We start from the raw sequence: 19127 nt of genomic DNA, 5'->3' as shown, positions 1-19127 counted from the left end.
CACACAATTTTTTTGGGGGGTTGTCCTTTTCGGTCTGTTTGTTCAAGGAGTGTCAGTTTCTGGCGACGGCATCTCATCGGCCGAAACTGTTGCTTCTTCTCTCTTCGGGGAGATTGGTCTTTTGGCTTGGTTTTGAGTTCGCGGGACTCTTATGGCGATGGCGTATATCCGGCCGTAAGCCTCCTTTTCTGTTTGTGGTCTTAGTGTTGGGCATTTGGCGACGGCGTCTCACCGGCCTTTTGCCTTCCTTTTTCTGTTTGCTTGGTTTTCGTTGTGGGCATTTGGCGACGGCGTATCACCGACCTTTTGCCTACTGTGTTGGTTTGTTTTTTTTGTTTTGGTTCTGTTGGCTTGAGCCGGGGGAGTTCCTGAAACTTTCCCTTCCGCTCTTCCTTCTCTTGTCGTTTCTTTGATCGTCTAGACGGGTACTCTTTTTCCTTCTTACGGTTTTTCCCTTTGGGTTTTCCGTAGGAAGGTTTTAATGAGCCTCGGCCCTTAGTCTGCTTTCTTGTGCTTTCAAGGGTTTTAGGTTTTTTATTTTTTTTTCTTTTTATATATAATCTCAATTTAATAATACCACACCATTTTTTTTCTAAAAAATACTTCATCCGTCCCACGAATCTTGAGTCATTTCCTTATATGGCAATTTTTTTTTTCCTTTAGTCACCTTTTCACTTTTTCACCTACCACACTTAACACACTAAATACTTTTTTCTTAATTCTCGTATCAAAAAGAAGTGATTCAAGATTTGTGGGACGGAGGCAGTAAATTTTTTGATCTTCGTACAAAAAAAAATGAGCCTATTAAAATGGAACGTAAGGAGTATTTCTTTTTATCTGATCAATTATTATTAATCTAAAATTTATTGTTCCACATCTATACGACTAAATATTTTAATACTAATTTATGTTTTTTTAAGTATTATATATGTTAAGTTTTATGTGTTGAAATAAATTGATTGTTTTGCAATAATTTAAATATATTTTTTACTAAAAAAAATTCCCTCCGTCCACGAAATATTGTCTTAATTTGTCATTTTAACCCGTCTATAAAAAATTATCATAATATATTTTTAATAAGGGGTTTTTGCAAATAAAATCACGAACAATTTTAAATTTGCAATTTTAATGTGACTTTTGAAGTGTGGCGAATTAAATCATAACCTTTTCAATTTTTGCAATTTCATCCCCTTAATTTTTTTCGGCCACCGGAGTGATGAGTTGGAGCTTATGTGGATTATTTTTTTCCACGTAATTAATTTCTAACTAAGATTAAATTGCTGACTAAGATTAAAACAAAATCAAAACCTAATTCTTTTATTTTACTTCTTTTTCGTCTTTTATAAAAATATATTTGATGTGTATCTTAAGTTAAAGATTATGACAAGATCTTCAATTTGATTTAAAATTCATTAAATATGAATTTGAAATAAATAATTTATTATAATTTAAAATTTTAAAGTGATTGTTTTTCTCCCTCCTATCTCTTTTACAATATTCTTTATTTTTTCCCCTTTCTCCTTATTTTGTTATTATATTATTTTTATTTGTATCTCTTTCTCCTACAAAATTTATATATCTTCTCTTCTCTTTTGATTAAAAAAACATAATATTTATTTGTTGAATTATTTTATCAAAGCATACATAAAAATATTTAAATTTAAAATATTAATTAAAACATATAATGCACAATTATCAACAAAAATCGAGACAATATTATAAAAGTATTTATTAATTTTAATTTTAATAAAAAATAATAATCAATAACAAAAAACTTTCGGTAAATTTAATTATTATTATACGATACTCATTGAACTTAATATTACACTCCAACTCATTAAGTTGATAAAATTATTACTATACACTATTTTAAATCAAATACTAATATTTAAATTAATATATTTTTTGTTATTAATTAATTTGATTCATAAATAATAATATTTTTACATAATTTCAAAATTTAAAAATAAATAAATACATCATGGCCGTGCATCGTACGGGAGGGCGTACTAGTTTAAGGAAAATGGGGGATACTGAAATAAGTTCGACGAAAAAGAAGAAAAATAAAAGAATTAAGTTTTGATTTTATTTTAATCTTAGTTAGAAATTAATTACGTGGAAAAAAAATAATCCACATAAGCTCCAACTCATCACTCCGGTGGCTGAAAAAAATTGAGGGGACGAAATTGCAAAAATTGAAAAGGTTATGATTTAATTCGCCACACTTCAAAAGTTGCGTTAAAATTGCAAATTCAAAATTGTTCGTGATTTTATTTGCAAAAACCCCTTTTAATAATAATTTGTGGGTCCATTTCTCCATTCACTAACATATGGGCCCCATTCTCCATTCACTAACTTAATTAATTTTTTCCATTTTTCTTTATTTGTGGGCCCATTTCTCAATTTAATAAATAAACAACACAATTTTTCTTAAAACTCGTGCCTCCCCCCCTTATGACAATATTTCATGGACGAATGGAGTATTATTTTAAATATATTTATATTCTATTAAGATTTAGCATAAATATAAATATAACTAAATCTATATAAAAATTATAATAATTAGATAAAAAATTAATTTAATAAGAATAGAAAGAATAAAAATATTGTAGAATGAGTCCCCAAGGGGACACCAAGCGGTGCGACCTCCTATGTGTGAACAGTGAGGTCCCGGATTCAAACTTCCACTGCCCCCCTTCCCAACTCCCCCAAGTCAAAAATAAATAAATATTGTAGAATGAAATATAGAGTTGCGTGTTGGAGATTAATATGAAATTACTCTATTTTTCGCTCAAAAATAGAGTGAACTTCACTCTAATATAGAGTATATACTTTTATTTCTCTAAAGGAATTAGTATTTGTTGCTCTATTTTTTTAATAAATAAATTATTTTAAAGATGGTATTATGATGAATTCAAATATAAACATTTAATTTTAGGTACTAATTGCTCTATCATTAAATATATATAATTGTTGCTCTATTTTAATTTGGTTTGTGGAAAACCGTAAATTAAATATTGCTCCATCTGTCAAATATCTTCTTAATTTTTTATTTTCGTTTGTCCACAAAACAGCTTCTTAGTCAATTTTTAAATAATTTCGCTAACTATCACCCTAACAATTCCCATATACTAGTATTTACATTTTACACATATTATACACAGAAATTTAATTTCCTACATGAAAAAGTAGATAATCAATCGAAAAAATAGTTTCCGAGGAGGTAGCTGCCTAGGAGGCTACCTCCCCGGAGATTACTTTTCCGACCGGCTACATATTTTTTCTATAGGAAATTAAATTTCATTAAGAAAAATGATTTTTACACATTTTTGTTCATAATAAATAATTTTAATTTGAGATTTTAATAAATTTTTAATAAAGAAAAAAAAAAGTTCACAAATATCACTTTGAATTGACCGACGCCATATCCTTAGTCAATATTATTAAATCAAAATTTTATAAAGAAAGAAAAAGGAAAAATTCTAAAAGACCCTTGAGAGCACAGTGAGTCATATCCTTAATCAATAATTGCATAAATTTCGTTTACTTTTCTTATATAATTGTATTTCTATAAGAAAAATATAAGGCTTTACACAAAAAATAACGTAAAGTCATCACCATCCAAGGAAAATTTAGACGTTTCACTTTAATTTAGGTATAAAATCTAGTTTTTATAAGAATAAATATTTTTAATTAGAAGTTATAAATGTGACATAATTACACATTAACACCTTTTAGTATACTTTTCACTAAAATAATAAGTTAAAATAAATTGCCAATGATTTGATATTATTAGATTGGAAAAAGTAAATAACTATATATTGAAAGCTAAATTGGAAAGTAGTGAAAATTGCAACAGGAATGGATGAAGTTTGAGCTTAAAAGTTAAAAGAAAAATATGAGAAATGAGAAATGAGAGTAATAAGGATGGCGTGGCATGTTTCAAAAGAAATAAGGATGAAGGCGAGCCACGAGTTTGGCCACGTCACGCCACGTCAGCTCTAACCTCCTCACTTACCGTTTACAGCTGCATATCAAAATATCTAATTTCCCCCTTTGCTTTACTTCTTGGAGTGCTAAATATCTGCCCCCCTTTGCTCAACAAATATTCTTTTCCCCCCTCCTTAAGTAAAATTCTCTCTCCCTCACACACTTAACTGAAGCGCGGGGGAAATGGGGAGAAGAAAGCTCGAGATCAAGCGAATCGAGGACAATAATGCGCGCCAGATGTCCTTCACCAAGCGAAGAAACGGATTGCTCAAGAAGGCCAAGGAATTGGCCGTTCTCTGCGACGTCGATGTCGCCGCCATTGTTGTCTCCAGTAGAGGCAAGCTATACCAATATTCTAGCAACAACAAGTCAGTAATTTCGCTTCTGTTCATCGCTGTTTCTAATTTCTATTTTTTTGTTTCTGCTCTGATTTCTTATTTATATGTTTGTATTTGGATTTAGTTTTCAAGGAAATTCATGGTTTGAATTTTATCGCAAAATGAATTCAACCAATTCGAGTTTCATCTTATTACGGAAACATATGGCTCTAGTGTTTTTCAATTAGAATTTTATATCCATCTACCAATTAAATTATGTTTTTTTTTTCGAAAACAGAGTTCAAATACTATCGTCATGGTGTTGTTTGCGGACAATAAAGTGCTATGCGTTGTTCAGGAAAAATAATGATAATTTTTAGAACCCTAGGTTTCTTGTTTCCCAGAATAGAAATGGTGATCTAACCCAAAATAGCAACTAAAAAAATTGCTTTAGTACAACAGTGTTTGTCCTTTCCTATGTTTACCATACTAGATATCTACTCTCTACTAGATCAAGAAAAAACACTTTTAACTTTTATTTTCATCATAATATATTTATATTTTATACTACCGTATATTGCATCGATGAATTATCATATTAAAAAAGTTGTTTTTCCACATATTGGTTGTTTAAGTATGCGAAAAATAAATCAATTCAAAAAAAAAAAAAAAGTATGCGAAAAATAAATAAATATCTATACAACTGATATTTTTGAAAATTTCTAACTCTATACTTTCTCAATTTATATATAAAAAATATCGTGTATTACATTAGTACACACACACTCACACACACACACACATATATATATATATATGACCATATACAGTGATTTCTTTTTATATATCATACATAAAAATGGGCTAAAACAAAAACTAATTTTTAAATATAAATTACAAACTATTTTTAGTCTTTAGACCATGAGGATCTATAGTAGATTCATCAATTGATTAGATGAGTTCATGGTCTTGCGTTTCAATCTTATAAGAAGCTAAAATTTTAATTTTAAAATTTGTACATATTGCATCGGTACATAATTTGTACTTTAAAAAGGGTTTATAATGTGATTTAAGGAATACAAGTTTTAATAAATAGTTGGGACATGTATATAAAGTAGAGAATGGAATTCATTAAAATTGAGTGGCATAAAGGAACCATACAGTTGATCTATTAAATGGTTGATTTTTTGTAAATATTGAGTGTTAATGAAGTTTAAAATATGAAATGTAATTTTTAGAAAAGGAAAGACTATAATTTTTATAAACGGACATGACTAGTAATAAGACTACAATTTTCGTGGATTGTGAGCGTAATAATTATTTTTGACAAACACATATACTACTTATTTTATTATACAATATTTGTGTATAAAGAATATTAGATAATTAAGTGTTTGTATGTTCTAGAAGTGATTAATTTATGATATAGTTGAAAATCTTTTAAAGATATCTTTTTAAAATTGTTAAAGAATAAAAATAGAGTTCCCAAGGGAACACCAAGCGGTGCGACCTCCTGTGTGTGAACAGTGAGGTCTCGGGTTCAAACCCCACTGCTCTCCTTCCCAACACCCCCAAGTCAAAAAAAAGAAAAGAATAAAAATAGAGAAAAAACATATTTGTATTGTTGGTATTATAGTTTTGATCCTTATATTACTGCTGCAGAAGTGAAGTTTGACTTGCACTATTCCCTCTATAGCATAGAGAATGCTAGTGTTTGTCGAGTCGTTGGCTCATATCTCAATGCGTATTCTGCCTTACATAATCATATAAGGCATTTTTATGCAATGTGTTTAAAAATAGGAAGTAAAAGCTTAAAATTTTGGCAGACATATATAATTGGGTATTTTTGTGAACCTTGTTTAATTTTGTTTCTCTGGTTCCTTCTAAAAAGTTTAACAAAGACGATGTAAAAAAATAAGGGAGTAAAAACATTCTCGAAATAAAACGAGCTGATGCTCCATACATCCCTCATAAACTAATTTGATATATGTGTTTGATTGAGTACTTGTCCCAACTTGGAATAATTCTTTCTTACATTTTCTGCCAACTCGAAATGATTGTTTCTTACATTTTATGTTTCAATGGCGTCTTAAGACTTTAGCTGATTGCTAATTTTGATTGTATATAGAGGCGTAATTCATTGTTGTGGTTATAATAGTTTCCACCACACCACGGTTAGTTTGGGTTGATGTAGAGCTGGTATGTACGAATAAGTAAATGTTGAAGGCTTATTTGATTACATACTGCTGCAGAGCAAAAGTAAAGGTCCTTCTATGCCGAGCTTCAAATGATCACGTCGGTGAGAAAGATTATGTTAGCACATAAAGAAAGCATAGGTTAAAAGAGAGTTGAGAAAATAGGATGATCATTGTGTATTTGTTAAGTTGTATTCGTCTCTTGACATTTACTATTGATTTAAATACCATGGGTGCTTCTCCCTAGTTATCTATTTTGACTTAGAAACTCATGACTTTCTTTCCTCATTCTTGTTTTGGTCTAGAATCTCTGAAACTGAGACTAGAAGACAATAAGAATTTACAACTTTGAATTAATGAGCTATTTCATGATCTTGCATTCCACCAATTGGAATTTTCACAACTGGAATTAATAGTGTGCATTCCACAAACTACTACTCATAAATCTTCATAATAATATTGTACTTACAACTCGTATTTAATTTCCTGATAATTAAGAGTAGCACTCGTCTGACACGCGGACAGGGCAACCTGATAAATCATAAATACACTACACCTAACATGCTCAACTATATTTATTTGTTTTATATAGAACTAATTAATTATATATTTATATGTATCTTAATTTCTTCTATTCTGTTGAAACAATAAAAAAGGACAAGCAAGGACAATGTAAAATTATTTATAAGATATGTATGTATAAAATAACATTGGGAAAATGTTTCAGTCCAACATTGAAAAATTCTATCTTCGGCAAGTTTTTGTTTTAAAACATTGTGCATTGGGTGGTTGATAATTTCCACTTTAACTTCATTTTTCTTAACGCCTTCTCTAAAGTTTAATTTGTCATGGAAGACAATATTGCAAATGTGCATTTTTCTTCGCCTAAAAAAATGTGCATTTTCTTCTATTTTGGCCACAAGCAGACATTTTAAATAACAGAAAACTTGATAACTAATTTGTTGTCCGTCAAAGTGGCCATAAATTCTAAAAGCTTCGCACGACCATCTGTATTAATGCTAACAAACAGTAATTTTTTATACTCGCGCTGTGTTTTTTGTTTTTTTTGCATAAAATGTTACAGAAATGTTTGAGCATTGGCAAAAATTTGGCACGTTAGTTTGAAGGCTAATTTTGATTCATATACAATTTGTATAAAGTAAAAGCCAAATATAACAAGATAATAATGGCGTCTATGATCAAGTTTTCCAACGAGTGAAACTTAATAATAATAAAATAATAATTATAATAATAGCTAGTTGAATTAAAAGGATGTTAGATTTCTCCTTAAGCGTTACAGAGTTTCTAACTAATCCTAATCCCTCGTTTGGTTTTCAGTAAATGATTATGTAGGATAATTTGTAACCATGATATTTAGTGTGGATAATGACAGATTATTAATACTGAGTTGGTGTTTGCTATCATGGATAAATACAGAATATCCTGATTTAAGTTAATCCTAGGGGGAGGTGAATTATTAATCCTAAGAAATCTGGATTAATAATACTGGGTCGTGGGATTAAACCGGGTCATCCGCATTATTACTAAATAATACCAAACACTAGACTAATCTGTACTAAATTAGCTAATACAGTGTATTAACCAATATCAAACACGCCCTAAACATCTTATGTAACCACAAGTAACACAATAAATCCTTAACCTAGGCCAACAAAGATGAGCTCTCTAGTTACCACAAGTAACACAATAAATCCTTAACCTAGGCCAACAAAGATGAGCTCTCTAGTTCTAACCAGTTATTGTTTTCATGTGAATGAGTGAACTAATATAACATTATGTAACCACAAATAACACAATAAATCCTTAACCTAGGCCAACAAAGATGAGCTCTCTAGTTCTAACCAGTTATTGTTTTCATGTGAATGAGTGAACTAATATAACAATTTACCTCTTGCATTTTTTGGGTGCAAATCCATTACCACAACAACTAAATCACATGTTGGTATTCATAACCACAAACTCTTCTTTAAATCATAACTTTTTGATAAATGAAAAGTGAATGGTAAAAGAGCTTGATTCTTATGTTTTACTTAAGAGGGTTTTTTATAGAGAGACCTTGATTGTTGTACTAGGTAGTTTATTGAAGATGGTCAATAATAATATATTAAAGGTACATTTCTTTAATCTTTGTGAAATAAGACAATAGATAATGAGTTAAGTCTTTCAATATGATCTCCTAATCACTTTATGTCACATCTCGTTTTTTCAGAAGTGGAATAATTGTAATGATTTAAAAAAAATTAGATACAAATGAAATTTTGTTTTCATATCATTATATATTAAAACTTGCAAAAATATTTTATACTACTAGACTATCATTAGAATTTTAAATAAATAAGGAAGTATAGGTATAATAAAGTTTGTATGAATATCTACTTTTATAACAATATTAATAGTTAGATATAGTTACCTTTTTTATACTTACCAATTTTATCCCACTTAGATGAGAAGGAAGAAAGAAAAATGAGAAACTATATACTTAAATGAAAGAAAGTGGAAGTAAAATAACTTTAGAATGAACAAAGATCATGGGATAATTGTTTCATTTGTAAAAGAATGAAAATGAGCAACAAGTTTAAAAGAACTTTTACAAAATTTTAGTGTTTCCAAGGAAAGGTGAAAATTTAGAATAAGAAAGTGCAAGACCTTTGTAGTTGTGGAAAATTTATAGGAGTGCATTATAGTTAACCACGGTTCACTTTAGCTATAGTGACCAATTTGTAATTCCTCTTAAGAGTTCCAACTTTGAACCTAAAGGTGACCAAGGAAATGTGAGAATTACACATGAGAAAATTAATGAAATCCATTAATCCAACATGAATAAACTAATGTAACATATGAATATTGCATGCGCTGTTCATATGTTACATTAATTTATTCATATTGATTTATTCTGATTTCTCATGAAAGATATTCATTCTGGTTGGATCCATTCTAGGGATAGGTTCACATGATAACTCTCATTTAAGATGAGAACAAAGAACCATTCTTAGTGATTCAATCGTGAAGATCTATGGTGTATGCATTATTTTGATGGATCACAACTCCTGAGTTCGAATCTAAAAATAAGCAATTTTTTTTTCCGGATTTATTAAATTTAACAGTGACATTAATTTTATAGGAAATGCATTGTTCTCACTTCTCACAAAAAACGTAATTTTGACAATAACCACACCACATTTGGTTTCAAAATCTAGAATTAACTGATTTTCCCCGATTACTAGGTAGTCAAATAGTAGAGTTGATTGTATTATTGGGGTGAAATTAAAGAAGCGAACCATGTTAGTAGAACATCTCATTAAACCTTTTACCCATTGTGACTCTCATTATCTGGCGTCTCTCCTCACCCATTTTAGCAAATCACCTAACAAAGCTCTACATGTTAGTAGAACGTCTCATTAAACCTCTCCCCCCATTTTGACTCTCATTATCTCACGTTTTGCAAATCACCTAACAAATAACATAATCCCTGAAAGCTCTACATACATCTGAGCCTTAAGCATCACTAAAACATAAAATTCGAGCCATCCCAAAAGTTTGGTTGTCACCTAAACTACCCTATTGATAATCTTCTGCTTCAAGACAAGCAAGATAGCTTCCATTGCCCCTTCAACAACACCATACTATCAAACAACAGGGCACAACAACTTCATAGAGAAAAATCAATAATCTCACACAGTCATAAGAAACAATGTCATTTCTTTTGTTTCGAGCTAACAACACACTCAACTAATTACATGGCTACCAATTGAACAACTAAAACTCTCTATAATTTTGATTTTGGGCCACGAGAATTATTTCAAAAGAGTACATTTTTCGATTCCCACACAACTAAAATCTTAAATTGTAGATCGTTGTTTCTCTCAACTAAAACCTTAAATTATAAATTGCCTATTCTTTAACTAAAACCTTAATTAAGCAAAAGAAAGGGCGATGATACCCACATTAAGCTCGTTCCCGAAGAAAAAGATCAATATATCTGTTATGTAAGAGTTATATACAGTTGGAGAAAATAGATCAATATATCTGCTATGTAAGAGAATCAATTTACAACAAAATACGTTTGTCAAAGAATCAGAAAGATAAAGGGATTTGGAACCACTAACGAAAATGGGGGGTAAGGTAAATATTTTTGGGGTCAAATGGGCTAAAGATAAGTTTTCTTCGTCCTCATATAAAAACGAAATAAATAAATCATAAATTAATCAAATTCTCGAAGGCTTCACCCAAGGCTTCAGTCATCGACTCCCCTGTCATCCGATCACCAACTTCCTTAAGCTTCCAGCATCGAGCAAGCATCATCCCCCATACATAGTCTTACGACTTTGCTAGCTTTTATCGCTTGAGCGACGACCTTTCACTCGGCACTATCTAATCACACGAGCCCATATCCTTGCTTTTCTATCTCTAATTCTAACCTTGCTCCCCAATATCATATTATGGTTCTAGAATAGACCAAAAATTCTACTATGGTCCAATTTTGACCAGTGACCAATACTAGGACTTTATAGTATTTGATTGATCACACTTTTGTATATTCCATTTACCATAGAAGTTCCAAGGCAATTCTTGAGCATTCCACTATGCACCTTTCTCTTAACTAAAACCTTAAATTATAGCGAAAGAAGCATGCTTTTATTTGCCATACTTCAATGGTGATTTGTAAAATAATTTCTTAACATCTTTCATACAAAGCTTGACAGTCATGTTTGTCATGAATTACTTTATTTACAATTTTTATAGATTTGTTTTCAACTTCTATACTACTCCGTCCGTCCACGAAACATCTTCCTAGTTCATTTCTGAAAATAATTCCACTAACTATCACCCTTACAATTCTCATATATTTACATACATTGCAACTAATGGACCTACCACTTTTCTAATTTGTGACACTTATCATCCACTCAACAAATATACAATAAGCTTTTCTTAAAACCCATGCCACCTTCCCTTAAGAAAATGTTTCATGACAGAGGGAGTACTGTATTACTATCATAGAGTAATTAGTTGTTTAAGATATATATATATATAGGGTTGAGTTCAACAGAGAATTATCTTTTTCGAGAGAACGAACAAATCTATATATTTTACGAACAGATCAACATAAGTAATGAACAGACGTATTTAGTAAAAATATAGAAAAACTCGCCACCAGCAGGATTCGAACCCGGGGCAAATTGTTGTTCATGCGGTACATTGATCTGTTCATTAAAATTATAGATTTGTTCGTTTTTATTTTACAAATTCTCTATTCTCCACAATATTTAGCTTCTCTGTTGAACCCTTCTCTCTCTCTCTCTCTCTCTCTCTATATATATATATATATATATATATATATATATATATATATATAGGGAAGGGATCAATGAAGAATGCTAAATGTAGAACGAAACAACGAAGGCTGAATAACTCAATACATTTACTGAATATATCACGCGAGCGCATGAACGAAAAATGTACGTGTTTATTCAGTAAAATAACTATTCGTGCGGTCGCGTGATTTATTCGGTAAATTTATTGACTTATTCAGAACGAATTATAATTATTTTTTCATAGATCCCAACCCTATATATGTGTGTGTGGGGGGGGGGGGGGCTTTTAGAATTAAAAAATTACAATAACAAAAGTTCTTTTTAATTTACTACTACTACTGACGATCAAAATTTTAGATGTCAAATGAAATGTTGTAAAGTTCAAGTTTCTTGAATATAGTACAGTTTCTCAATATTGTGTCAAAGTACTCTTAAGTCATTCAAAATATAAACTATAATCTTTTTACACAATATTGTTTTCAAAGTAGTCTAATTATTCAAATATGAAGTATAATCTTTGAACAACTTTTCGTGTGTTGATTTAAGTTTAAAAGCACATGTAACACATAGGTTTACATAAGGTAAGCTAAATATTATGCATATGTAATGGATAAAACTAATACTCCCATTTGAGTTTGGTTGGATAAGTGATTAAGACCAAACTTGTTAAGTAGCGAAGAGTGGACTAAAAAAGCTTTTTATTATGATGTCCTGTTACTAACAACATGCATATTCTCCACTTTTGGGCTTTTTCCCGCTGGGCTGATAATCCTAGTTTGATATATTTAGTTGGACCTCCGTGCTTTGAATTGTAGTCTAAATTGAACCAATATTTTATTAGCTCAAATTCCATTTGTCATCGCGCAGAACTAGGTTTTCACACTATTCTAACAACGCTCGGTTTTTCACTTTGCCATACACCACCAATATAGAAATAGACAGCATGTTTATACTCTCATTGATCTTGATTAGTGTAATTCCCATGTCAATTTCATCATTCTTAGTGACAACAATCTTTTCCTCGCGGCCTATTCATAGGTTTGATTCTCCCATTCGCAACTTCTAAATGTTCTGTAGGTGGGGAATAGCATAAATTGACTTAAAACTCACAACTAAGCCTACTGAAGTTATAAGTTAAAAAAAGGAATTATGAGTTAGAGAAGGCAGAAAAAGAAAAAAAAAAAAATACTGTGGAGAATTGAAGAAAGATAAAATTGAAAATTTTATAAAATGATTATTGTCTATATGAAAAATAAACTAAGGTTGAAAAACTTATTTTTAGATAGTTTGTAGTCAGTCAAAGCTTATTTTATACTCCCTCCTATTCATTTTATTAGTCGTTTTAGGTTTTTTAATTGTTTACATTTTATAAGTCGTTTTGACTTTCTAAACCAAATTTGTCCCTATTTATTAAATTGATTTCTATATTGTCATTAACTGAGGTTAATTTGGGTAAATCTTTTATTTATTAATATTTGTGCCCAAGCTTAGGAAGACTTATAATTTGAATAGGAGGGAGTATAGCTTATAAAATGTTTAGGAGCTCATTATAAGCTAAGCCAAACACCCTCTTAATTGATTGTGTTAATGTCACTGCTAGACCACCCACAAAGTTCAACTAGAAAAAAACAAAATAGACCAACTGATCATTAGAGCTCAAATCCCAATAAAAGCGGGTTGATAACCTATCGATCCGCAGTCAGAGAAGTAGAAAATGTAGGAAGAAACCCACAACTAGAAAACAACAAATGCAAGAAAATCCACCATAATTATGGAGATTTTCTTACTAGACTCGAGCAAGAACAGACAGCAGCATCAGAACATTGAAACAATGTGCACTAAGAAGGATTCTTTGTGGCTTGGCCTGTGCATAAATGAAATTGACGGCAGGGTTCAAATAAATATGCCAATTTATCGAGAGTATGTTGTTTAGGCTAGCAAATATTTCTAACAAAGGATCAGAAATTGAGAGTATGTTGTTTAGGCTAGCAAACCGAATTGATTTTCCAAGAAACCAAATCGACTAACCAAAATTCATTTAGTTTAATTTGAAATGTTTTCATTGTGGGAGATGTTCCGACCCTTGTTAAAACTTTGTGAGGATCCAAGAAAAGGCATTTCACCTATCATACCATTAAAATCATATTTACAATACAAGGCAAAAAAGAAAGAAACTACTGCAGCTGCAAATATCTGAAGTAGGAACGTGATAGTTGCTTAGGTTTTCCTATTCAACATCTAAAGAAAAAACAGTTAATGACATCTCAGCATAAAGTATCTAATATAAACCATCTTAGATGACTGCACAATGTTCAAACTTATGGTTTCTGTGATGCATTGATTGCTATTATGTGATCATTTTCATGATATGTTCGGATGAGTTCCACTAAACCCCTGATTGTACCTATGAAAAGGTATCCTCAAAACTGTTCATCTCCCTCCTACCTCATGCAATTCCAAACTTCATGTGCTCACAATTGTATAGTTTTGTCAAGACTTGGTACAAATAGGCTCGAAATATGCTTTATCATGGGCTTTTATGCTGTGAGGATGGGCAAGGTTAAGTGCTCCTACATTGTGATGGAGTTGGTTGTGTTATCCTGGATAGTTTTCTAGCTGAATTATCTCTGTTGTGGAAATTTTGATAATACAATCAGTCATATTTTCCAATGTCATCCCGTAGTAATTAGAATCAGCCAACAGTTGCCTTTTGATGGCATCCTCTATACCTCTCATGAGTGAAAAGATTTGTTAAGGTTTTATTTAAAAAGGAGTTTCAGTTCAGGTAGTTTTATATAAGCTAGCCTACCTGTTGCCATCCTATATTATGGCATTCAGCAAAGTTCTGGTTTTGTTATTCCTAGTCACTTATTAAATCTTTTAGTCCTTATTCTAGGTTGCAGTTCCATGTTTGTTTACATGAGCATGAGTGAGAAGATGTTGTTACGTGAGCTTCTCTTAGTTGACTTTCTGTCTTTTTGTCCAGCTTGACAGAGATCCTACAACGACATCAAAATCAGGTTGAAATAGAAAGTGCCTCGAATGGAGTTGTTGAAACTCAGGTACATTCTGTTGCAGATGCTCAAGTAGATTTGTCCTATTTTGTGCATTTACATGTGGGTGATATCTCACTATGTATAGACAAGTATATCTGCTCATTCATTTGTTGCCATAGTTTGGTGAGGACGTTCTCCTAGAGAATGAAAATATTTCCACAAGTCTAATATCAGATTTTCTAGTTGGAATGAAAATGTCATTCACAATGAAATTTGTGGAAGAAAGAATTTTGTCTAATTCTGTGTATCTGGTTTTCGGCAACTATCTCACCATTTATAGTATGTCTGCTCATTCTTTTGTATGCATGGTTTGTTGAGAACAATCTCCTGAAGAATGGATTTATTTCCCTATATTTAGAATAAGATTTCCTGGAAGTTCATTCATGAATAGAACTTCTGGACTTAATTGTTAGCCTATACCGTCATCTTAGAGCAAATCATGTGAAAGCTAGCTGATGTTCTAGTATTACTGCAGTGTCCTTATTTATTTGTTGTAAATAAATCAGTTTGACTAAGCAGGCAACATTTGATATTTCCAGAAATTAAGTCTGATAAGTTATGATATTAGGGGCTCTTTGCTTGATAGTATGGGATAAGGCTTGATATGTTTGACTAGGATGTTTTATATTGTATAAGGTATCAATATTATGTTTCGCTTATTAAATTATCTGCTTTATAAATAAATTATAGTAGGAAGGTGAAATTATGGTAGTTTAATTTACTATCAAATTAATAATGATATAATTATGATTTATATACGGAATCCCAAAGATCGATATAATACACGCTGGCCCCTTGCTTTATAAAGGGCCTCATGTTTTGAAGCAAACATATATAATACACCCTAATCATCTCTAGCAAACAAGACCTAGATTTAAAATGATACTGAATCCTAATTGTAGTGACTTTTCTTCATTAATCGCTAATTTGCCATTTATGATTCTTGTCAGAACTTGATTTTGACACTGTCGTACTGCAAATTAGCGATATGTGATTATACTTTAATCTCATTGATCCCTTATTGGTCTTATTGCCAAGAACTTAGTACATGACGTACATGTTTCACACAGCAATTGTTGGTCTGTTTTCTGGGCAGGAACATAATAATAAATATGCAGATGCACTCTCAAACACAGAGCTCCTACAAATTGTCGATAAGTAATAATTGTCTCCTCTACAAAACTTCATTGGCCTCCTCATTTAGCTCCCAAGACTGTCATTAATTCATTGGCTAACCACCTCTAATAGGGAACTTGGAGGAGATCAATGTGGCGAGCAGCTCAGTGTGATTGACCTCATAAATCTGGAGAAACAATTTCAGGAAGCACTTATCCAAACCAGATCGACTAAGGTTTCATGTTTCCTTGATTTATTCATTACTAAATTCATCTTTCTATTTAATCTTTTTTTGGTAATATCTTTAGTTTTATAGCTTTCTATTTTTCTCATACTTGTCCAGGACAATTCTTTTGTCTGATTCCAGCACCTAAATTTTTTGAACTGAAACAGAATTTACTAAGACTTTACGTAAAATACAACATAAAGAATGTGGAGGAAGTGACAGATGCTGTCAGAAAAAAATAGAGGCACTGTTAAGACATTCTAGGTTCCACAGGAAATTGAAATTGACTTACCAATTTTTCTACCTTAGAATCTAGTATTGGCTTCTCTAGAGCTCTTTCACATTATGGTAGCGGGCACTAGGGGAATTTCCTTAGGAAGAGAAAATGGGGACACAGATATTGCAAAAGCTTTTGGCATGAAGCATATCATAACAGTAGCTGCTTCAGAGAACAGAATCTTGTATCGAGCCATCTCATCAAATGGGTATGTGTTCCTGCTGATAATAAGTCCAACAAAATAGCATGTAGAAAATAGCCCTGGCTGAGGTTATTGTTTTCCAAAACAACACCTCATCTTCTGAATTGTGTATATTTGCCTTCTGCCTCTCCGCTGTTATGCCTATGCAAGTTGAAATTCTTGCTCACCATAGACATTGAGCTATTTAATGTATGGCGCTAATATTTTCATTTGTGCATGTACCTTTTGTATCTTGAAAACTAATTATTTGAACTTATGCAGACGCATTTACTACTTGATTCTATATCAAGCCTCCATGAAAAGGTATGCAGTTCTGTATTTTCCATGTCTGCAAATGGTAGTTTGCATTAAGTTACTACAGTTTCTAAGACAGTAGTAGAACTATAATAATGTTAGTTCAGACTCTAAATTTGAGACTCTCTCTACCTTAAATGCCTGCATGAGTAAGCTGTATAACAAAGCTAAGAGATCACAAAGCTGGCTAAGATGTCATTAGGGCTTTATATTTCAGAAAGCAGAATCAGCTCTATCCTGTTCACCTAGGACTAGTTTTGGTTTCTGCTTTTCTTTAGTGTAATCTTTCTTGATGTAAATACTGAAATGATTATGGATAGCACCAACTGTGAGCCTCATAAAACAGGGTCAACTGTGTCTTTTTGTATTTCAAGATATATGAGAGAAAAGATAATACGGTATATTCAACATTCTAGACAAGAAAATGAGGGAGGACAACCTCATATCCAAATTCTATCATGATATGTGTTAGTCCATACTATAAGTATGAGAAGTTAGGGGTATGAAATGACTTTTCTCTTACAGTGGACATTGTACCCAAACCAAGGTCGTAGATAGTCGAGGTAGTATCCTGCTATCTTCTTCGAGTTTGAAGGGTAACTTTCATCATCAAGTTATTTATGACATTTTGTTAACATGTTATCCTACAAACTTACCTGTGCGTGAAGTAAACTCATGATATTCAAATTATCATTGACATACAATTCGACCTTCAATAGATAAGAAGATGGCATCAAGAAATTCTTATTTAAAGGTCATCATAATCTGCTGTCCAGTTAAAAACCTGGATTTCTACGTTACAGTACTATAGCCCTTTAATAATGCTATTCAGGGATATTCTAAAATATTACTCCCTCCGTCCCACTATTCGTGGCTCGTTTTCCATTTTGGACTGCCCCACTATTTCCATAAAAGGCAACATTAAAGTATTAGGTGTGGATTCTACCGCTTTTATCCAATTTACACCTTATTCTCCATCCCAAAGAAATGAGCCACAATTTGCGGGACAGAGGGAGTAACAATTAAATAGGAAAATGATGAGACTAGCCACAGTACCTGAAACTATGGTCTGACATATTCATTTATCTCTTTGTATTACACACCAAATATCGTGCCTCTTCTAACAATGAGAAAGAGAATACCATTGCTGTAATTTAACTAAAGAAAAGGAATAGGATCGGGAGTATGGATGTTTAAATGCTGTTCTTCCAACCATGAATTCATCTCTGTGTTTGCATGTTTTCATATGATCTTAGGTAATGGGATAAAGGATATAGATGCCATAATATCATGGCAAATTCTTGTGTGTCGGATGGGATTGGATCTATTATGGCTAGACCTACTTATGTTGTGCTGTTTGTGGTTAGGAAAAGATGCTGGGAGAAGAGAAAAAAGGTCTGGAGGAGAAGGTATTCCTATTTGAAAAAATCTGAGTCTTTACATAACCGATAATACCAAAATCAGATCTACAAAAAAGCCCAATCAAGTTCTTACATATTTTTTACCTATCACTGTTCTTTGCTCGTTGCAGATTGCTGAAAGCAACACCAGTGGGAGGAGAGATAAAATGACATTGGACCTCAACTTCCTAGCCGAGTGTCATATCATGGACTAGCATATGGCTCAACTGTCCCAGGATTTTCGGATGTGATACATATGGACAATATAACAACTCAAACTGAGAAAACCTACAAATTATTGCTATCGCAATATCTATGTCTATAATATGACATCGACACCGTTGCTGTGTGCTGTAAGCAGTGTAAGCCATGTTCTATATTCTAGCTTTTGTACCACTCTTACCCAAAGCATGGTTGTCTTGTTATAATAAGCAGTGCTCTACATATGCTCTGCCTTCTATGCCTAATGTACTGCTTGAAATGCTTCTTACAGTGTCAATTTGGGAGAATATCGTATTGTCCAAAACTAGCAACATATATGGGTTTAACTGTTTTGGGACATAAATTTACTGTTCCAAATCACATTTCAATAAGATAATCATATATTTATGTGTGCTTACCAGCATAATTCAATTGAGAATGTTCTCATAAGAGAAACTAGCTTCTAGTAAAAAAAGGCATATACAGTTGAAATACTTTTCATCATCTTCAACAAACA

At 31.8% G+C, this 19127-nt stretch overlaps 1 protein-coding gene across 1 annotated transcript; it reads left to right on the top strand.

Moving 5' to 3' along the window:
* Window positions 1-4054: 4054 nt before the first annotated feature.
* Window positions 4055-18876, top strand: LOC130995640 (MADS-box protein FLOWERING LOCUS C-like). The gene is made up of 7 exons (XM_057921005.1): window positions 4055-4358; window positions 14825-14900; window positions 15991-16052; window positions 16143-16245; window positions 16977-17018; window positions 18377-18418; window positions 18541-18876. The coding sequence occupies exons 1-7, from the start codon at window positions 4174-4176 to the stop codon at window positions 18622-18624; spliced, it is 594 nt and encodes a 197-aa protein (XP_057776988.1). The 5' UTR covers window positions 4055-4173; the 3' UTR covers window positions 18625-18876.
* Window positions 18877-19127: the final 251 nt, after the last annotated feature.

This window comes from Salvia miltiorrhiza, chromosome 7 (assembly GCF_028751815.1).
Source record: "Salvia miltiorrhiza cultivar Shanhuang (shh) chromosome 7, IMPLAD_Smil_shh, whole genome shotgun sequence".
Classification (NCBI taxonomy): domain Eukaryota; kingdom Viridiplantae; phylum Streptophyta; class Magnoliopsida; order Lamiales; family Lamiaceae; genus Salvia; species Salvia miltiorrhiza.
This window is presented reverse-complemented; position numbering and strand designations above follow the sequence as displayed.